The sequence below is a fragment of the Bidens hawaiensis genome, unplaced genomic scaffold (assembly GCF_021521415.1).
Source record: "Bidens hawaiensis isolate Kalapana, Puna unplaced genomic scaffold, B.hawaiensis_p1.1 tig00009623_1, whole genome shotgun sequence".
Taxonomy (NCBI): domain Eukaryota; kingdom Viridiplantae; phylum Streptophyta; class Magnoliopsida; order Asterales; family Asteraceae; genus Bidens; species Bidens hawaiensis.
Genome location: NW_027491722.1, coordinates 172,011 through 194,825, shown reverse-complemented (window position 1 = coordinate 194,825; position 22,815 = coordinate 172,011). Strand labels below are relative to the sequence as shown.

At 34.9% G+C, this 22,815-nt stretch overlaps 3 protein-coding genes and 1 pseudogene across 3 annotated transcripts; all 4 read left to right on the top strand.

The window, feature by feature from the left end:
- Positions 1 to 14,842: 14,842 nt before the first annotated feature.
- Positions 14,843 to 16,012, top strand: LOC143533193 (uncharacterized). The gene has a single exon (XM_077028047.1). It carries the CDS (start codon positions 14,965 to 14,967, stop codon positions 15,838 to 15,840), a length of 876 nt encoding a protein of 291 aa, XP_076884162.1. The 5' UTR covers positions 14,843 to 14,964; the 3' UTR covers positions 15,841 to 16,012.
- Positions 15,852 to 16,464, top strand: LOC143533184 (uncharacterized; annotated as a pseudogene).
- A 3,750-nt stretch (positions 16,465 to 20,214) lies between these two features.
- On the top strand, positions 20,215 to 20,675 carry LOC143533183 (uncharacterized). Its single transcript, XM_077028038.1, has 2 exons — positions 20,215 to 20,520; positions 20,619 to 20,675. The coding sequence occupies exons 1-2, from the start codon at positions 20,215 to 20,217 to the stop codon at positions 20,673 to 20,675; spliced, it is 363 nt and encodes a 120-aa protein (XP_076884153.1).
- Positions 20,676 to 20,719: 44 nt separating this feature from the next.
- On the top strand, positions 20,720 to 21,390 carry LOC143533182 (uncharacterized). The gene is made up of 2 exons (XM_077028037.1): positions 20,720 to 21,181; positions 21,286 to 21,390. Exons 1-2 carry the CDS (start codon positions 20,720 to 20,722, stop codon positions 21,388 to 21,390), a joined length of 567 nt encoding a protein of 188 aa, XP_076884152.1.
- Positions 21,391 to 22,815: the final 1,425 nt, after the last annotated feature.

Here is a 22,815-nt window from a genome sequence, read left to right as displayed (position 1 = left end):
CTCAATTAAGTTTACTTGTTTATAAGTTTACAAAACAACCATTAATTATAATCACGATTAAAATATCCGAGCCATCGGAATCATGAGCACTTCGTCTTCACAAGCGTTAATCTTGATTACCTGCAAAATATTAGAAAATACGTCAGCAATGAATGCTGGTGAATATGTTGGCGCTAAAAATATTTTCTTTACTTAATTATCACTCAAGACCACGTAAGCCTCAGCCCATCTTGGCTTAGGAATAATCAAGTTAAAACAATATCATTATAAACTTGAGTCTCTACACTAGGTCACCTGAGCAAAACACCGCAGCGTTTCGACATACTTAGGTACCATAAATATACACATGGCCAGTCTCACTCGAACGTACTTAGGTCCGGCCCATCGTGGCTAGAGGTCGTGACCAAGCGTGATGCGATGTGCCCACCGCATTTTCCACATATGTAAGGATCCAGACAAATGTATACTACAGCCTGAGGGCTAGGCTTTTACTCGTATTCATTATGTTTTTAGAGACATTTAGCCTCATGTAAAGTTTTTCATATAACAAGTTGACTCGTTTGAAAACAAGTTTGTAAAAGTTGGGGCGTATTCACCTTTTGATTGGGATCGGCTTCCAACATCGTCCGGGGATCTTTCCCTTGCTATCTCGCACCTATAGTACGAGTATAATTTTTTGTTAGTCGGATATACAATCCGGCTTAAGACCTTTAGTCTTAGTTTTATAATCGCCACCTCGATTTACTTTAAAACCTTTAGTTTATAAAGAAATCTCTTTTCTTTTATTTTTAAACCTTTAATTTAAAATATCTTTCCTTATAAGATAACCTATAGATATCTTATTTATAAAATCCAACGTTTCTTCTTCTCTAAGAAACGTATATCTTTCTTCTTTATTATTTAAGAATACTCATTATACTTAAATAATATTTATAACAAAGATTTATATATATCCACACATGTATTTGAATATACATTTATATTTCTTTCTTTTCTTTTCTTTGTTATTTATTCTTTTATTTATCGAGGTATCGAGTATTTACTCGGCCTTAGGTTTTAAGCCTTTTAAATATTTTATTATTATTTTATTCGGGCATTATGTCTACATTTTCTTGGCTTATCAAACCCTACACAATTGAGCAGCACTTCGACTCCTTTTTCTATTTTTCAACTTTACTTGATCAATACTTCACTTTAATCACGCAAATCGAGACACAAATTTTTCACAGCATGCGCTTCGGGATGATCGTCGGAATGCCGAGATAGTACACCTTCTTGATATGGACGTCTTCGGGTGATGGCACGAGTACTGGGTTTACGGCACGAATAACAAGGAATCGGGGCACACTTATCGAGGTGGATCGAGGGCACGCTTCCCAATGTTTAGAGAGAGAATTGTATGTGTGTTTTGAGGTGTGAGAGGATCAAATCCGGAGCCTCCTATTTATAGGCAAATCTGGTGTCCCTTCGTAATACACGATGGGCACCAGATTACCCTATCACGTATCGCGATATAAGGTTGGTGAGAAACCACGTAGGCTTGCCACGTGGCGACATGTGGCCGGCGCAGTGTCACGTGTGGACACGTGGCGGTACATCGTGCCACCGTCTGCCACGTGTCACAATGTGTCAGACTACGTCAACGCGATACGCGATGACGTTGGTTCAACAACGATCGCGTATCGCTATTGACTCCTTCTAGAATCTTTTGACCAAGCCCTTCGCGATACGCGATGGGCCTTTCCTTTGTCCCGTCGCGTATCGCGAGAGGACAAGAAAACAGAATTTTCATTTTAAACCTTGGAGTTTGAAAGTTGGCAGAAATGGTCCCTTGACTTTGAAATTTTGACATTTTTAACTCGAAATTTACGTGATGTTACACGTATGGTTCGCAACCGAGCCAACCGAACTTACAATGGAACCTGTTGAACCAACCGAGCTATCCGTTTCAATTTTCCGACCGAACCTAAACATGTACGCCAACTATCTCAGCCCCCAAAACACAATGCTGGCGTTCGGGTCTACACCACCGGAGTCAGAGCCGGAGACGCAAACGGCACGGGGCTCCGGTTCAAGCAAAAAGGCGACCCGTAAGAAACACCCGGGGGAGCCGATGGCGCAACGTGATCCATACAAGCATTGGAGCGAGGAGGAGGAGGTGGCCCTCGCAAGGGCTTGGATCGTCATTTCGGAGGATCCCAACGTCGGTAAGTTTTTTAATATTAAGTATTTATTAAAAATGTATTTAGTGTTTATTAAAATGTATAATAATTGTGACAAATAATTTTAATTTGTAGCTAAGTTTCAAGCCACCGGGGTATTTTGGAAGAAAGTCTTTGCAGCTTGGCTCACGATAACCAATAATCCCGAGGACTACCAGGGAAAAGAGCGGTTCAAGCCCACTGGAACGGGCTTAACGCCGATTGTCAAAAATTTTCCGGGATAATTAACCGGTTGCAGGGGTTCGGCTGGCGTAGCGGGCATAACGACGGCGACATTATAACTCAAACCTTGAGCGACTTTCGAGCTCAGGGCCAAACTTTTGAGCGGCCCGGAAAACCGTTCAAGTATTTGAATTGTTGGGAAAAACTACGTCGTTGTGCGAACTGGAACGGGGCACCAATCATTCAGGTCGCCCGACGAGCCGGCTAATCCCGGCCTTCAAAAAGGTCGAAGACATCGTCGTCGACAAATCCGAGCACACCGAACACACCCTCCGATGCTCGTAGCTTCTTCCTGGACGACACGATTAATTTAGTCGACGATGTTAATATAGCCGACGACGAAGTAAAGGAGTTGCCTCGACCACGAGGGAGATCGAGAAAAAATAAGGGGGAAGGTTCTTCGTCAACAAGATTCAATACGGCGCCCGATGAAATAAACGAGTTGGTCGGTCATTTGGAAACAAATGCCACGGAAATAGGAAACGACCTTCGAGCATCCAACAAACAACAAGAAAAGCTGAACCAGACGTTGGAATTACGTCAAATGAAAGAAGACTACGAATCCCTTAAAGCGGAGGGGTTTCACGAGGAAGCTGCATTATTGTTTCAACGACGACGTGAAAAAATGCACGAATATTACGGATATTAGTATGTTTTTTAGTCATGTTTTTTATTTTTATTTTTTTCTTTAGTTATGTTTTTTTATATTTTTAGTTATGTATTTTTTTTAGTTATTTTTTTTTTGTATTTCTTTTTAATTTTAATGCATTTTTATTTAATTATTTAAATAAATTGGTTTTTATTTGATTAGTTTAATTATAAAAAGAAAATAATAAAAAAAGATACTGTAGGCCCAACTTGTAGCCCCTACACCATTACAGCTCGAAAACAAATTTACACCCTTTGCTTACTGGGCGCCACGTGTCACAATTAGCCCCATTTGTAGCCCCTAAACTACACATAGCTTAAGTGAATTTGAAATATAGATACTACATGCTAATAGTTTTATGAATGTAGTATGAAATAAAAGTAAACTTTCATGATCGATAGACATATATGTTTGTCAAGTAATTTGTTAAATATGATAAATTAGTTCCTCAAGTGAATTTGAAATATAGATACTACATGTAATAGTTTTATGACTACGGTATTAAATAAAAGTAATTTTTCCGGAGTCTACGATGAATGGTCTTGTGGTCACGCCATACTTTAGGGTGGGCGGACTTACACGCGAGGGGGATATATTTTTCTTTTATGGTTTGGGTTGGGTTGGGTTGGGTTGGGTTGGGTTGGGTGGGGGGGGGGGGGGGTGAAGTGCTAAAATAAGTTATAAAATAAATAACTAAAATTATACTAATCTAGACACTAAGTAATAATTCTAGACTACTAAACTTAACTTAAACTACTAACCGGCAAGTGAACCGGTCGACTCAAGTACAGCTAAGTAAATCCGGATATCGAACCCACGAGACTCTTTAAATTACGAAACTAGCAAATTAGACTCAACTAAAAGACACGACTATTTATTAATAATATTTGAGGGGGATTTAAACTAATTATTAAAACTAATTAAAACAAAACCTAGTTAATAAAATAATAATAAAACATAATCATTACTTTAAACTAATTAATTAATTAATTAAACTTAAACTCAATTACTTTAAACTAAAGAAAACAATTAAGAAAACTTGGATTGTATCAGATGATTAAAATAACTACCAGGCCTGAATCCCCACAGTTACGGTTATTAATTTAAATGGAAAGACGCAAGTTATGGAACCGGGATCATAAGATAGACCTTTGACAGAAAACCCGAACATGACCCTTGAACTTCAAGAAGACGCCTATGGATTTCTAACAAGTTTTAAGACTCACCAGTTTTATATTAAACTTCCTTACGGTTATTTAATTGCTTATGTCTAAGTATCTTTTACGACGAAAGACTACCTTACAGCGCGGAATTCAAAAGATAGCAAAGCAAACCCAATTAATTTAATAGACTAAGCTGACAATCAAATCTAGACGGACTCCTTACGAATAACTAAATCTAGAAATCCCGACAAGCAAAGATCTATTAATAGCCTATCACTTTACAGCTTTTTAGACTAGCAGCTCACTTTTATTTGTTTAATTGATTTTATTGTTTCTATGATCTTAATCGATATCAATCATAAACTAGTCAAAACACACAGTAAAATGACCTAACAAAACCCTATCATATGAAACAATCAACAAGGTCAATGTGAAACAATAAATTCAAGTAAACAAAACCAAACAATCATACGCATCAACTAAATAAAACTCAACAGTTTACTTAGAACATAATATCCATAACGAAACGAAAATCCAAATAAAATCAAACCGTACTAAGGTTCATCACGACCTAGGCAGTCTATGAAATTTAACCTTGCATATTAAAATCTAATTCAAACAAAACAAATAATAACGAAAACATGGTGAAAGTATAAGAAACGGGGAATCGAAGATGATAAAACCCGTAAACTCGAACGTGAACGTGTAGCTCTTCACCAGATGTTCTCTCGCCTTCAAAATCACCAACAAACGCGTAAAATAGCTCCATGAACTCTCCAAAATCGGCTGGTGGCTTTCAGGTTATGTCAGGTTTAAGTTAAAGGTGTTTAAATAGCGAAAACAAGGCCCGACATTAAGCGAAAACGAAATTGATTAAGCCCAGTTTTGCCTAGGCGCCGCGCTAAGGGCATTTGGCCTTCCCCCTTCGCGCGGCACGGCGTGCTTCTCCATGGGGGCCAGTCAGATCGGCCCGGTCTGACCGGTTATCTGTTCTGGTTCTTCCTGACGCGTTCCGGATCTCCGTTTCCGCTCGTTTTTCGGCCTTTTTAATCACGATCAAATCCCGGAACCTACGAAACATAGAAACGTTGGTAGTATACAAATCTCGACTAAAAACAAACAAAAACTATTAGAATATTAATTAAAATGAACAAAGGAAACATATATATTTAACATTATATCAGGGGGTGTTGTTAGAAAAAAAAACGGATTTAAGTGTACATTATACAATAATTTACGAGGAGTAGCGGTTCATTAGACTTTTCTAAAGCCTATTCTAACACTACTATTAAGGGAGGTCCTATTACTTGTGTGAAATCAATTACTTAAGAGCTTCTTCCTATTACTTGTGTGAAATCAATTACTTAAGAGCTTCTGGCCAGGTGGTGTTCATATGTATAGCTACTGAAAACAATCATCTCCATAGAACCATCTTTAAAACATAAGATATGTGCTAGTTATAACCTTACACTCAAATAAAAAACCCACATGTCAGGAGGTGTAATCCTAAGACCATGCTTTATGGCCGGCGTTTTGGGTTATAACGCCGGCGTTTTGGGTTTATCCCGAGATTTGTGTACAACACCATACCGTAATAATTTTAATAACAGTTCACATCATCTATACTCTCTAATAAAAGGCTACAAGTTTTGTCACACCTCACCATTTTTAATATATATATATATAGGGGAGGGTTATTTTGAGAACCATGGTGAGTTTTAAGAACTTTAAGAACTCAATTTTGAACCACACATTTAATTAAATGATATGAAATATGTGGCTGAGATTAAATTTAATTAAAAAATAAAGCAGGAGAGAGAATAAGTATTTTTGATAATTACACAAGTTTAAACGTTAGTTACACATGTTTAAAAAGTCGATTCGGTGTGTAAAAAAGTACCGTAATTTTAAGAACCACTTTGAGTTTTAAGAACTCGAAAGAACTCAACGTAACAATTTTTTTTTCGAAATTTTTTTTACACATGTGTAATACGTAAGTGTAAGTGATGTACAAAAAATTACGGTACTTTTTTACACACCGAATTGACTTTTTACACATGTGTAACTAACGTTTAAACTTGTGTAATTATCAAAAATACTTATTCTCTCTCCTGCTTTATTTTTTAATTAAATTTAATCTCAGTCACATGTTTCATGTCATTTAATTAAATGCGTGGTTCAAAATAGAGTTCTTAAAGTTCTTAAAACTCACCATGATTGTCAAAATAAACTTCCCCTATATATATATATATATATATATATGGTTGAGTTATAATAAGAAGATTAGTTTTCCTAAAAAGGATAGGAAATAATCTTGTCCATTCATTTTAAAATTGAATGGTTGAGATTAGATTAGAGAGATCATAAAGTGTAAAACAATGGAGGGATAACACATTTGTTGACTTTCTCTCTCCACATGCAATGCACATGTCAAATATCCTCATCATTTTAAAACGCCCATAACTTTTTTACACGACATTTTATTTCAAAACAATTTCACCATAATAACGAGTGTTTTTTTATCTTTTATATTAGTACCATATTGCTATATAAAAATAAAAAAAATTCATGGGTTTCTTACAAAGTGTGTTTTACCAAAATTGTGTTTTATAAAATTGTGTTATACAAGTGTGTTTTATTTTTTCATAGTGTTTTTTGCATTGTGTTTTTTACATTGTGTAATTTAATTGTGTTTTTGTCATTGTGTTTTTATTTTTATAGTGTTTATTCCATTGTGTTTTTTACATTGTGTTTTTCATAGTGTTTTATTTTCCGACGAAATTTCCGAAGACTTTTCCGGCAAGGTGGTGGCGGTGGGTGGTGGTGGGCGTTGGTGGTTGTAGGAGATAAGTGAAAATTTAAGTGTGTTTTTGAAATTAAATTAAGTGGGTTTTCAATATTAAAGTATTAGACAAAAATACCCTTCTTCATAGCCTTCTTAGGATAATCAAACTTCTTATTTTATCTTTTCTCTCTATATATATACTCTCTAATAAAAGGTTACAAGTTTTGTCACTTATCACCCCTACATTAAACCTCACCATTTTTAACAAATTTATAATAGTTAATAATTGTTACCATTTTTAAAATTAATGCTTCAAAATTTGTTCATTTAATATTTATTTTCTATTTTTTTAAACATTTGATATTTATAACTATCTTTTACTATAAAATTGTTTAAAAGACTATTGTACAACGACTATATTAATAGTGTTTAACGAGTTTATTGTTTCTTGTATACTGAGTGTTTATTAAATATTGAATTTTCAAGAACTACTCATGTAGTACACGGGTCTCAAACTAGTATTAGTATAAAACTATATAAGTTATATGAAATAGTGGCAAGAACTGATGAACAAAGATGAGTAGGATTCTCAACACATGATTACCTAGAAATATGAACACAGAGGATAGAGATTGGCTTCGATCAATGACTGCAACATAGAAGAGGAAGAGGAGAGGCGATAGATATAGTAACCGGCAACCAAAATTCAACCCTATAATATATTTGATTAGAATTAATGGGTCATACATATTAAACCCATGGCATATGAACATCATAAATTGAAGAGAATAGAGATTAGAAAAATAAGAGGCTAAGAATGTATGTGGACTTGTGTTATGACAATCTTAATTATTTTTGTTTATTAGAATAGTTGGATTAAAATTAAATGTTTTGGATTATGTTTTCTAAAGTTTCATTAAAAGTAATAAGTTTTTTATATATATATTTATATTATTTATGACGTCATCTGGGTTAAACACACGTTCGTCCAGGTTGGTCTGACCTTTGACCCGGTAAAGTGTCAAAGACCAAGTCTGAAAACATTGATTGTATAGGGTAGTTTAACATCAATTTGTTTTTTTAATAAGGTCAAGCTACAATTAAATAAAATGCGATTCAATCTAATTTAATTAACTTCTTTTTTCTTTTTTGGTACAATTCTTTTGTTAATCATAATATAGTTAAATTTTATGAACTTTCAATCACGAAAACAAACACACCAGTATCATAAAACGATAATAGGGGATATAAGACTTATAGTAAATAAGAAACCACACACCAAACCACTCGGAAACATGAGATCACCCAACAATACCTGATACCCACTTGGAAACAAGATAAAAAGACCACGAGATCAACCGACAAACAATTCAAGAGTGTTGTTTTTTATGATATTATGTTGATACAACTTAAACTCCTAGAAATCTTCCTCCTTAGCAAGCAACATCGGAAAAAACTTGAGTTTGCGATCAACCTCATCTTCAAAAGGAAATTTACAAGTTAAGTGTAAGTCCTCACTCATGGATAAACCCCGTAGTATCTGTCTCACTTGATTAGTCAACATTGGAAATTTGAAATCGATGGGCAACTAAAACGTATTTGTGGAGCAGGTTCCAACGTACCGGACAGCCATAGTATTGCCTCCCATGCTTTCCCATTTCCCTCCGCTATAAAGTTTTACTTTTAAGCTCCCTCCAGTGGATTCACCTGTAGATGATTCACCTTTAGACAATTTTCGGCTACGACCCGACATTCTCCTAAACATAAGAAAGAAAATATATATAAAATGGATAGCTTATAGAGGCACTTTATCAACCAAAAAAAAACAAAAAAAATAACAGACTCAAGATCTAGAAACATATAAAAACCAATATATATATATATATACAACCAGTTTGGTATATATAATCAGGGGCGGACCCACATAGTGTGGATCGGGGTCCCGGGACACCAATGTTTTTTAAAAATTTATTAGAAGCGGTATATTAAATTTTTTGAGGACCCCATAAGATTTAATACTTGGAACCCATACTATTAATGTTGATGTGGTCTGGTGGAAAGTCCCTTGTTTTATCTTTGAAAGGTCATGGGTTCAAGTCTTACAAGGCTCAGTTTTTGGTTTTTTGTGTTAATTTTTAGTGTTAATCAATCATTTGATTGCTAATGTTGCAATGATAACTTTGGAAACATTCAAACACCTCTAAAATACATATCATTGTTTTCAACTTTATGCATGGTTTTCTTTAGAAACATTCAAACACTTTAAAATATCAGTTTTATTTTTCACTAGTTTAAGTTAATGGTTTTCAACACATGCTTATGAAAGGGTGGATCTAGGTTCTATCTCAAAAATGTTTAAGAAAGGGAAAACAAAGTGTTTATGTGTCAACCCGACCCATTTTGACCCGTTCAGGTAGTGATGATTGAAAAGAAAGTTTTGTTATGATATTGTTTTATATTATGTTCTTCGCCTCGACCCGACCTGAACAACGACCGACCCGAAAAATTTGAACGCCGAAAATATGGGACCCCATTGGCAAAAAATCCTGGGTCCGTCACTGTATATAATAACATGAGTATAAATTAGAGAAATCATCTTACTAGCGGCAAGGGGGAGGCAATTAGGTCAGAAGCGTCGGTATAATGAAGAACGAATAGGGCAGAATCAATGTTTTATACAACCTTATTTTGCAGTTAGCCCCTCATAATATCATGATGTTTGGAACTTTCTAAAGCGCACATGTGTTTTGTTTTAATATTTTAACTAAATAACGTAGGCAACTTTATGTAATAAAATCACACGTTGCAACTGGATGCTATTAGTGAGGGTTAAAATAGTCGAGTTACGCAAGAGTTCAGTTAAGATTAGCCCATATCCAATGCGACACCAAGTTAGATAAAGCCCATTTGAAAGGTAAACCAAGAAGGCGAGAAGCCCAACTGCAAAATATACTAAATTAGGAATCAGGAAAAATAAATATTTTGGATTATAAAATTGAATTGTTTAGTTTAACATACGGCGTGGTGTAAGGTCCCATATATATACGCGTTTTCGGTTAAAGATTTGTTGGAGTTGCATAGGTTCACCCGTTTCCCGAAAAGGAAAGCAAAAGCTTTTAACGTGGTTTGCTTGACGACAATTTGATGCATTTGGAGTGCGCGTAACGCCCTTGTATTTGAAGGTAAACCGATTAATATCAACAATGTGGTTGGCGAGATTAAGGCTCTTAGTTTCTTGTGGGTAAAGAATCAGGGAAGGAATGCGAGTCTTACATGGGAGAAGTGACGGGCTTTTAACTTCGAGTTGTAATGAGTAGTTGGGTTGTGTTGTTTTTTTGCGGTGGGTTTTTGTTGTTTAAAGTTGGTTGGTTTTGTACTCTTCTGGTATGAGCGTCTTGCTTGTATTCGTTGGTTCGTTTATATAAAAATTTTGATTGATCGTTCAAAAAAAAATTAACAACCCCCTCTATTTATTAAATCCAAACATATAATTATCAGAAATCATGTTGGGTTGGATTCATACCTTTAGTAAATGTATCTGTAGTCTCCTGACTGTTTTCTCAAAGCCAACTTTTTCAGTTTCTTTTAAGTTAAACACAGTATGGACCACTTTTTCGTGTAGTGTAAGAGTTAGTTAATGCACGTGACTACGTGGTCATATTTAATAAGTTCATAATTACAAAAGTTCATAGAAATAACAAAAAAAAAAATGTTTTGACATGTTGGCCCAACTAGGGCTATTCATTAAGCTTTAGCTTGGCTTGGCCTGGCTCGGCCCGGTTCAGCCCAACTCAAATGATTGACCTGAAAATTCAACTTGACCTCAACTCAGTTTTTAAAAAATAATTAAAAATTCAAGGTGGGCTGAACTTATATATGTTATTTGGCTCATTGGTCGGGCTAAGTTAAATAAAAACAAGATTAAAATATATGAGTGAACAGACGAGCAAGCTGGCCTATGCTCAAATTTTTAGTGAACGGGTCAAAATTTCGCTTTTACTAAACGGGTCAAACGTATATATTGGATGTGGGAAAACATTTAAGATTCTTACAACTCAACATTCCATCATCAATTATCATCTATATAGGCTTTGGTTCCTTTACAAATATATATGTTTAGTTATACGTTTTGTAAATGTAACATTAAAAAGTAAATTGCAAATGTAAAATATTCAAAATCATATGTATTTATTTGTTAAAAAAAATCTTAATTTTATAATTTTTTTTGTAAACAACCCCGATTGTATCACACTAAGTTTATAACTTAGTTTTATATTATTACAAGCCATGAAGGGACGTAAGATCCTTCACTTGGTTAGAACTATATAAAATTAGAAACTATTTTTAACAAGATTCTGAAAATTGGACCGGTCAGATAAAAACCAGCTATCCCAGAGGTTTGTTTCATATGCCTTGGTACATCCTTTTTCTTTTCTTTTTTTTTTTTAAAATAACCATTTAATTATTTAGTTGGATTGAGATTGTATGTGTGGATCAAATTAAAGAGACCTAATGACTTAATTGATTTATGGAAGATGAGAATTCGGTGTAATGTGTATATAACACATGGGCAATGAAAGATTGGTTTCCACTAATTAAAGTTACAATGAAAAACATTAGAAGGTTACAAGTTTCAGACTTGCCTTAAAACATGTTCACCTTTGCCATATGGCCGGTCTAGCACATGCACATGTCAACAGCCCCATTGAACCATCGAATCAGTAATGCAACTTATTCGGAGATCGATTCTCAAAACATTAAACATTACGTACCTGGTGTCTCGTTGTTTCAAAAAACTCTCACTACTATGTATGAAAAATCATTTTTAAATTGTATAAGTCTGTATATATTATATATAAGATCACCTATGTAACAAGTATAAGTGTATAACAACAATATAAGACTCCCAAAAATTAAGTTGTTTAAGAATTTAAATATTATAACTAAAAGTGTAATTTAAGATATTCATCTAGGAATGGCAACGGGGCGGGTTTGGGGCGGGTTTTGCTTAACCCGAACCCGAACCCGAAACCAAAAACCATCCCCGTACCCGCCCCATTACCCGTCGGGTTTAATTCGGGGATTCCCCGTTTGGTTTTTTGTACCCCCCCGACCCGCCCCGTCCCCGAACCCGAAAACCCGAAACCGATCCGACCCGACCCGAAATTGACTATTCTGGGTAATTTTGACCAAAACCTTAGTAATATGCTTATGAAGTCTATGGTCAACTGTTCAAGAATCCATCACAAAACTTACATATTGATTATGTAGCAGCGGCAACAACCAGTGGTGGATGTGCGGTATCGGTGCTAGCTGGTGCGATGGCGGGTGGAGGCGGCGACACAAGGTGGTGTGGAGGCAGTGACGCAAGGTGGTGTGGCGGTGCTTGGATTGCGGCGGTGCAAGTTATCGCTTCACCATTGGTGTTGGATTTGGTTGACCTCAAGCTATTTTAGTCAAAATTAACATGTAAGAATTAAGATGTCTGGATGTAGGTTTTTAATATATATATATATATATATATATTATTTATATTTATATTTATATATTATATCGGGGCGGGTCGGGGCGGGGGTACCCGAACCCGAACCCGAACCCGAACCCGAAACAATCCCCGAAACAATCTCCGAAACCCGACCCGAAACCGAAAAAACAAAACCCGACCCGACCCGAAATAAGCCGGTTTTCGGGTTTCCCCGTCGGATTCGGGGATTTTTGCCATCCCTATATTCATCACGAGATATTAACTTTTGATACGAAAATGATTCTTAGTTCTTAATTGCTTATAAGTCACGTGTTCTTCTGAAAATGGATAGTTTTCTTGGTTCAGTCAAAATGCACTTAGTTGAACCAAAGGTAAAAAGACACCACCTTATTTAATATAATAGTGATAAAAACTAGTCATTGTATCCATCATCCAACACCTCAATGTTAATATTACACGACAATTTGTTCAAAGAAGGCTATTCTAATAATTTTGTTTACTTTCGTATTTATTTCCAGAAGCGTAGATAACTAGATATCATATATATTCATGTATGAAATATAAAATAGGGTAAAGTTAAAATACAAAGGATAATAAAAATGAGAAGGGTGAGAAGGAATCCAGTCCATTGATCTTAGATTTGAATGACTGAGATTAATTTAATAAAAAAAATTGATGAAAAAGGCATGAATGTAATAATCCATCTTTGTTCAATTTCTCTCTCCACATGCAAGGCACATGTCAATTCCCCCATCATTTTAAAATGTCCATAACTTTTTCATACGACGTTATTTTTTAAAAAAAAAATTTCACCATAATAATAAGCGTTTTTTTATCTTTAATATGAGTATCATATTGTTATATAAAAATAAAAAAAATTAATGGTTTTTTTAATTGTGTTTTTTTTGTTGTTCATTGTGTCATTGTGTAATATGTTGTTTCCATTATATTTTACGTTTCAAGTAATTGTGTTATACGTATTCACCATTGTGTCTTACGTTTTAGGTCATTGTGTTATACGTATTCACCATTATGCCTTACGTTTTAGGTCAGTGTGTTATACGTATTCACCATTGTGTTTTACGTTTAAAGTTATTGTGTAACATGTATTAAGCATTGTGTTTTATGTATTAGATAAAAAGACACAATGGTGTGCGAAAAGACACAATGACGAAAAAAAGACACAATGATAAGCGAAAAGACACAATGGTGTGCGAAAAGACACAATAGTGTGTGAAAAGACACAATGACGAAAAAAGACACAATGATAAGCGAAAAGACACAATGGTGTGCAAAAATACACAACGAAAAAAGACACAATGGTGTGCGAAAAGACACAATGACGAAAAAAGACACACTGATAAGCGAAAAGACACAATGGTGTGCGAAAAGACACAATGACGAAAAAAGACACAATGATAAGCGAAAATACACAATGACGAAAAAAGACACAATGAAAAGCGAAAAGACACAATAGTGTGCGAAAAGACACAATGACAAAAAAAGAAACAATAGTGTGCGAAAAGACACAATAAAAAAGACACAATGATAAGCGAAAAGACACAATGGTGTGTGAAAAGACACAATGACGTGATTTTTGTTTTAAATTTTATATAACAAAAATCATACTCATATTAAAGATAAAAAAACGCTTGTTATTATGATGATTTTTTTTTTAAATTATCATACGAAAAATTATAAACGTTCTAAAATGATGGAAGTATTAACATGTACCTTGCCTGTGGAGAGAGAAAATGTGTATAATTACCTCTATACCTTTTTTGTTTTGGTCTCCACTTGACATATGTCAATTATTTATGGCTTCTCACACTTCTCATTTTTGTAACACTTTATAGAATAACTTGACCAATATAAAATATACATATATATATATATATAAAAGATAACTACATCGAAAGATGGCTTAATTTACGATGATCATACCTTTCATTTAACACACTTGACACACAAAATATAACTTTAGATACACTCATACACCATACCTCGTTAAGTTTATGAATGTCATGTTCTCTAGTTGTTTTTTAACATTTAGGTTATTGTTATTAAAGACATTTTGTACTTCATTGTAACCAAATACAGCATATCTTCCCGTTGTCAATCAATCAAATCCAGTAATATTTTCTCGCTGTGAAATCTTGAATTTATTTTTAGTTCTTGTATATGAATAATTTTTAATCCTTAACTGTTCTGGCTGGAGGAAGAAATGTAAGCCTCAAAATTTGTTGTAATTAAGATATTTGACATCCCTAGACGAAAGGTAAATAAAAGCTTTCCTGGAAGAACAGGAATACAACTTAAACCTATAAACCCAAAGAATCTATAAAAAGTAAAAAACTTGTGTACAAAAACAAATAAGTTAATCGAATATAATCAACCACAGATTGCAACAAGATTCAAGAAACCAACCCTTTGATGAAATGAACCCACAAAAGCATAATAACATTTTCCCAACAAAATTAAACCTATGCAAGATTTTAGCCGCAACAGCCTTCATTCTACACATTTTAACCGTGTATCATAATTCTGAATCCTCCATCAGCAACTTACCAGACAACAAAACATTGAATAAAGCCGCTTTTGTTTCTTCTTCACCATCACCATCACCTTCGCCATCATCGTTAGCGCATCTATCTCCGCCTACAAATGCTAGCCACCTGGTATTCGGTGTCTCAGGATCCTTCAAGGCATGGCATGACCGCAAGTCGTATTTCAGTGAATGGTGGCGGCCAAACATCACGCGTGGATACATATTCTTTGATAAAGAACCCACCGCGGATATTCTCCCATGGCCTTATTTTAATCTCCCTCCATACCGCGTGTCTGAGAACACCACAAAATTTAAGGTGTACTCCAGACACGTAAGGCCTGACGTTATCAGGATCGTGAGAACGGTCCTGGAAACGTTCATGGAGGGAGATAAGGATGTTAGATGGTATGTTATGGGAGATGATGACACCATTTTTTTCTTGGATAATTTGGTGGAGCTTTTAGGGAGGTATGATCACACCAAATATTTCTATATTGGTGGGATATCCGAATGTGTTAAGTCGAATTTCGACTTTTCCTATGAGATGGCCTTTGGTGGTGCGGGGTTTGCGTTTAGTTACCCGTTAGCCGAGGCTTTGGTCACGAATCTTGATCGTTGCATAGGGACTTATCCGTTTTATTTCGTTAGCGATCAGATTTTGAGTGCTTGCATTGCTGATCTTGGTGTTTCGCTTACGCCCGAAAAGGGGTTTCATCAGGTATATATATATGTATATATTCATCTTATATGCTATGCTAATGCATAATTGCATACCTTATGTCAAGTCCTGATATATGTCATGATGGTTTACAGATTGATCTAGTGGATGACATTTCCGGGTACTTATCGGCACCCACAAGCGCTGTTGATCTCTCTCCACCACCTTGACATTGTCACTCCAATATTCCCCACCATGGACTGACATAAGTCCGTCAGACATCTCATGACCGCGGCTAAAGTAGACCAGTCACGCCTTCTCCAACAAACCGTTTGCTACCACAAGCCAAAAAATTGGGCATTTTCGATATCTTGGGGCTACTCGGCTTACATTTATGAGCATCCAATCCCACGAAGCATTCTTAGAAGACCTATCGAGACGTTTACTCCATGGAGTTTGAAACGAAGACCACCGGATTATATGTTTAACACGCGATTAGTCACCAATAATTCATGTGAAACTCCCCATGCTTTCTTCTTTCATTCCATAACCAGACTCGATAACAATAACAGTAACACTAATAGTAATACCACAAAAAATGAAATCATGACGACCTATGTTCGTTACAAGCCACGTCAAGTGCCGCCTTGTTCTCCAAATCATTCTGCGGATTATATTTCAAAGATTCGAGTATACAATCCAGCGACAAAGCTAAACTTTGTAAGCCCGTGATCAACTATCCTAATAAACATATTAATGTGACAATATTATTTATAAATTAATGTGATTATATATACAATGAAACTAAAACTTGTTCTTTTGTTTCATCATTTAGGTTGAAAACAGAGGGGTATGTTGTGATGTAGTGAATGTTGTTGGCAAGAACACGGTAGAAATCCGGATAAGGGATTGCAAGAAGGCAGAGATCATAATAGTTTAGACAGCATACACAAAATGTGTAATACATGTATATAGTTTGTGTACACCTCACTTTTGTTTAGGTTTACTATTTGTAACTAGGATACCGTTGTGTAGAAAATATATCATTAGTTATTTGTAATATTGAAATATTGTAATCCTATATCTAAAGTTAGAATAGATCACACTTTGTACTGGTTAGTGATAATGAGAAGAGAAGCAATTCCATTATTCTCTTATATGGTATCAAAAACCTTAGCCGTCGCCCCTATACCATCTTCGTCCTATACCATCTTCGTCGACTTCTCTCTTCGTCCTTCATCGTCGTCTACCTCTTAATTCTTTTCCACCATGGATAACAAGCTTCAACCCGGATAACTGTAAAATATCATGAACTTAATTTATTCCAAGGCCACCCCTTCAACACTGACATTATCATATTCAACAGAGAATGAGAACGCCGGGGAACACAGCACCCCTTGGCGTTTTGTTTGTGAACGCCGAAGGGGGGAAAGGTTTATCCTATCAAAGTTTTTTGTTTATAGTTTTATACATATTGAAGAAATAACAATTGTGTAAGGTGTAATGGTTACTGCAATATTTTGACCACGTTATCTTTTTGCAAATCTCTACAAAGCTGACTGGACGCCATGTGGCTTAAAATGTTCAACGGTCAAAAGTTTTGACTACGTATGGTCTAAGAAGGTGTTGGTTATAAAAAAATGTAGTTCCCAGAATAATTTGGACTTGGGTTTCAGTTTGAAAATATTCTTTTGTTATTAATATGTGTTAAATTTATTATCAAATCAAAGTCAATATTTAAAATTTATCACTATATAATAATAATAATAATAATAATAATAATAATCAGGTTGCTAATTTATCATCAAAACAATGATTAATCTTAACTAATCCTTTCAGTTTAATTAAGGTTTTGCTAACATTTTAGTTATCACTAATTTTTTTGGTGCAAATTTTGTTGCAGATAAATAATGTGAACATATTTAACTAGTTTTTCTAGATACTAGTGTAAATTTGACAATAAACAAGAAATATTTTCACTTTGCCTCAAACTAAATATTCGTTCCATATATTAAAATAAAAAACTAAAAAAATAAGAAAACATGTATATTTGTATGTTCTTATTAACTTCCAGTAATAAATTGTTGTGTTTAATTAGTTCAGCAAGCTTAGAAAATAAAATTCATAAAACATTGCTTTCACAATCAATATTACATTTTTATACTTATCTACAAAGAAACATTTTCATGTCAAATTAGTTCACTTTTAAAAGTGTAGAGTTAGAGAAAATTACTTTGTACGCATTTGTCTAAAGAGGTAGGGTACGTAATCAAATGCCTTATGTACGAAATGTATCTTATCTAAAATTGATTAATTGTGTTCACTTTCATCTTATAAACATATGATCAAGGGCACGTAAACGCCTATACTCGGTGAAAAGATTTTAAAGTTAAAACGTTTCAAACATTTTCATAACTAATTCAACTTCTTTGGTTTTTCTGGTTGAATAATAAATACCGTCATTTTCCCAAACATGTGTTGGTAAAAAAATATATATTTAAAAAAATAATCGTTTTAAAAAAAAATTCAAAACGGTGCTTTTTATTTACGTTTTTATTTTTAACTGGTTTATTATAATAAAAAAAATTGTCTTTACTCAATCAATCTATTGTAGTTTTTCTTTAATTTTTACTCAACCTTATTTATTATTATTATTATTATTATTATTATTATTTAACTAATTTTTTTTTCTTGTTCTTTTTAAATAAACCGTGTTAGCGAAGACTAAAAGAATCATTCAAACATTAAAAGAGCTAAGCAAACATTTAAATTTTACGTTCTCAATATCAAATACAAACAAAAATAAAAATTTTAAATAAGGTCGACTCGTTAACAACCTTATATCAAATGCCAATGAAAAGAAAAATGTCAAAAGCTATTCAACCTGTTTTCACGAAGAAACTTTCTTCAATGACTAAACAACCGAATGAACAAAATAAAAAAAAAATTATAGTTGGTTTGAGTTTTAATGTTTGTTCATTTATTCGATTGAACGTAAACAAATAAGTGTGAACAAGTCCACCCTTGTACGGTACCTCCTTGATTTGTGTTTGTGGGCCTAATTTAGAAACCCGAAATCTTACTTGATTTATGGATCACTATATGACAAACATTTAGATGAGTACTTCAATATCACGAACCATAATTCCCCTAGAACATGTTCGCATTTGACATCTTATCTAGCTACATGCATGTTAACGTTTGTAGTTGTTAGTGATCTCTAAGTCATCAAATCATTTAGATAACCATGATTAACTTAAGATCAAAGAGAAACATGATCAAACTTTGATACGAGTTAGAATGTGTGAAGTACACTCCCGTTTAAAACTAATGTGATTTTCAGCTTCGGCAATATATTAATTAACATGGGCCAAGGGGGCAGTACCCGTGGCGAGGTCTGGGAAGCGTAACTAATTAAATGTTCAGAGCCTCTAAATCTCGCTTAAGATTTAACCATTAGTTGTTTTAACTGCCAAACTGTGATGAACTATTGTGTCATTTCAACAAAACATGTTGAAGGTTCTCATACTATAAAACACAATCGTTGGTCTACTCCAGGTATAGCATCGCGACATAAACATACATAATAGTTCTTGAATTATCTGATTATACATCCAACTAAGATTAATTTCGAGTGATAGCCTGGCAGGCCAATATATTTTATTAATTTTAAGTTCAAAAGCATAACACGTATCAGTTCGTGTTAGATAGTAATTTAATACCATTACAAAAAGAGGTAAGATAATGAAAATGAAGACTAGTTACATTTGCGAAATCTTAACATATTCGTCTAGTTAAAGAAGAAATCTTAGCCACAAATATGTTTATATGGTATTAAAGATGTATCAAACTTCTCTGGATGCCTAGGAAGACAACTTAAACCAAAAAACCTAAAAGAAGTAAAGATAACATAAGTACAAAAACAAGCAAGTTAATTAACAAATATATATTATCAACAATTGTACTAGGGAAGAAGAAAGCTTTTGTTGAAATGAACCCACAAAACAATAATGATGTGTCAACAAGATCAAATGTATACAAGATTTTGGTTATTTCAGCCTTTGTTCTATACATTTTTATAATGTATCATAATTATCAATCTTCTGTTCGTATATTACCAGTCATGAAAACATTGGAAAAGGCTGCTTCTTCACCTACACCATCACCACCTCCATCTACAACTACAAATATTAGCCAACTGGTATTTACTATCGCGGGATCCATCAAGACATGGCGTGATCGTAGGTTGTATTTAAGAGAATGGTGGCGGCCAAACATCACGCGTGGATACATCTTTTTTGATAAAAACCTCACGGCAGATATGCTCCCATGGCCATCTGATTTCTCCCTCAATACCGCGTGTCTGAGGACACCACAAAACTTGAGGTGTACTCCAGACACGCGAAGCCTTACATCATCAGGATCGTGAGAACGATCCTGGAGACGTTTAGGGAGAGAGATAAGGATGTTAGATGGTTCGTCATGGGAGATGATGATACCATATTTTTCTTGGATAATTTGGTGGAGCTTTTAGGGAAGTATGATCACACAAAATATGTCTATATTGGTGGTGTATCCGAATGTGTTAAGTCGAGTTTTGACGTCTCGTTTGAGATGGCTTTTGGTGGTGCCGGGTTTGTGATGAGTTACCCCTTGGTTGAGGCTTTGGTCGTGAATCTTGATCGATGCATAGAGACGTACCCGAATTATTTTTTTGGTGATCAGATTTTGAGTGCTTGTGTTGCTGATCTTGGTGTTCCTCTTACTTTGGAAAAGGGGTTTCATCAGGTAATTACTTTATATTAAGCAATACATATTGTCAATAAATGAATAAAAGTTATTTAAGTTGTAGTGCATGTCTTAATACTGTGTTAATAATTTTATAGATTGATCTAATGAATGACATTTCCGGGTTCTTTTTGCCCACCCACAAGCACCGATGATCTCCCTCCACCACCTCGACGTCCCCTCTCCAATTTTCCCCAACATGGACCGCCATAAGGCCGTTAGACATCTCATGAACTCGGCTAGAGTAGACCAGTCACACCTTCTCCAACAAACCGTTTGCTACCACAAGCTTAAAAATTGGGCATTTTCAATAGCTTGGGGCTACTCGGCTTACATTTATGAGCAGTTTATCCCTCGAAGCATTCTTAGAAGACCGTTTGAGACGTTTACTCCATGGAGTTTTATAGGAGAACCACCACATTATATGTTCAACACGCGATTAGTCACCAATAGTCCGTGTGAAACTCCCCATGTTTTCTTCTTTCATTCCATAACCAGACTCACTAATGGTATACGTAATAATATCATTAATAGTTCGACATATGAAATTGTGGTGACCTACGTTCGTTTCAGGCCCCGTCAACTGGAACCTTGTTCAAATAGTTCAGCGGATTATATTTCAAAGATTCGAGTTTACTCTCCAGCTACAAAACTAAACTTTGTAAGCCCATGGATATTCTTATAAAAATATATTGTGCACATCATTGTTAGTTATAAATAATCGTATATATGATGAAACTGATAGTAGTTTTTTTAATGGTTCAGGTTGGAAATAGAGGGGAATGCTGTGACGTATTGAATGTTGAAGGCGAGAACACGGCAGAAGTGAGGATAAGGGCTTGCAAGAAGACCGAGATGATCGTCGTTTAGATGATATACAGGTATACTTTGTTGATTGATATTTCGGTTATACGGTTGACTTTTGTATAAATGTATAATTGTAGCACATATATTTCACCAAAAAGAAAACTTAAATCAATCTTTTCTTCCTCTTTTGAAATAATAACTGGTTTGTTCTCTAAAACCTTTAATTGCCATGTTTTGCACAAGCCAGTTCTTGCAATGGGTGCAAGAGCATTCGAACTAGTTTACTGCAAAAACACCCCGTCTGGATCTTGCACCCAAATCATACGATTTAATCTGAATTAACTCATTAATTATCTCGAGAAAACGACTCAAAATGTAAGGCCCCGTTACCGGTAGCCCTACTTTGGTGTTGGATTTACTCATAAACGCAATTCTAAAACCAGAGTTAATTAAAAACTTTCGCGGAATAATAAAATAGTCAACCATTCGATACAATCATCCATAATTTGTCTTTTTAAAACATAACGACCAATCTTCAGATGCCAGCCTCTTCAGTATTGCCATGTGTCTCCCTCAAGCCAGCTGCCTCCGTCGATTAGCCTGCGTGCATACTAAAAGTCAGCTACGCTGAGTGAATTCTAGTTAATCAGGCAACGTATGATTCATTCTCATATCTACATATGCACCCGAAGGTACATACCTTCCTATTATCTTACATACTTACATACTTACGTACTTTCATTCTTTCTTTCATATTAACATACATACTTTTATTCATACACATACATTTTAAAGAATTTTCCGCCCTATAACATTCGCCGATATTATTAGGGTCGGTTCCCTACATTCGCCGACATTATTAGGGTCGGTACCCTACATTCGCCGACATTATTAGGGTCGGTTCCCTACATTCGCCGACATTATTAGGGCCGGTTCCCTACATTCGCCGACATTATTAGGGTCGGTTCCCTCGTTCTATCTATACCTTTCGTACCTTTCTATACATTCATAATTAAAACATTCATACGTCCAACCATCATCTATACATCATATATATGTCAATCATATCTTTATACTATCCCTTGACGGCACATGCAATATCCGAAGATCGTTCATGCATCGTCAAGCATTCATTTATACATAAATCATATAAGGCATACTTTTTATACTATCATTTGACGGCACATGCAATATCCGAAGATCGTTCATGCATCGTCAAGCATTCATTTATACATAAATCATATAAGGCATACGCTTACCACTTAAGGTAAGTGTATTAACTAATCACATCGAGTATGCACAGTCCCGAAAACATAGCAAGGAAATGGGGCTAGAAACTCACCTGAATGCGGTTACGTTCACCGTTAATAGTGATTCCCTTCTTGAGCTGTGCAAGGCTAACTGTATAATACGTACATGTATCAATTAACTATTGCTACTCATATCGTATTTCTATCTTTATATAACCCACAACAAACGGGGGTCCGG

Coding starts and splice junctions, on each gene's coding strand:
- LOC143533183 (XM_077028038.1), top strand. CDS start 20,215: ATGGGAGATGATGATACCATATTTTTCTTGGATAATTTGGTGGAGCTT. Junction 20,521..20,618: donor TGGAAAAGGGGTTTCATCAG/GTAATTACTTTA, acceptor ATAATTTTATAG/ATTGATCTAATGAATGACAT.
- LOC143533182 (XM_077028037.1), top strand. CDS start 20,720: ATGGACCGCCATAAGGCCGTTAGACATCTCATGAACTCGGCTAGAGTA. Junction 21,182..21,285: donor CAGCTACAAAACTAAACTTT/GTAAGCCCATGG, acceptor TTAATGGTTCAG/GTTGGAAATAGAGGGGAATG.
- LOC143533193 (XM_077028047.1), top strand. CDS start 14,965: ATGAACCCACAAAAGCATAATAACATTTTCCCAACAAAATTAAACCTA.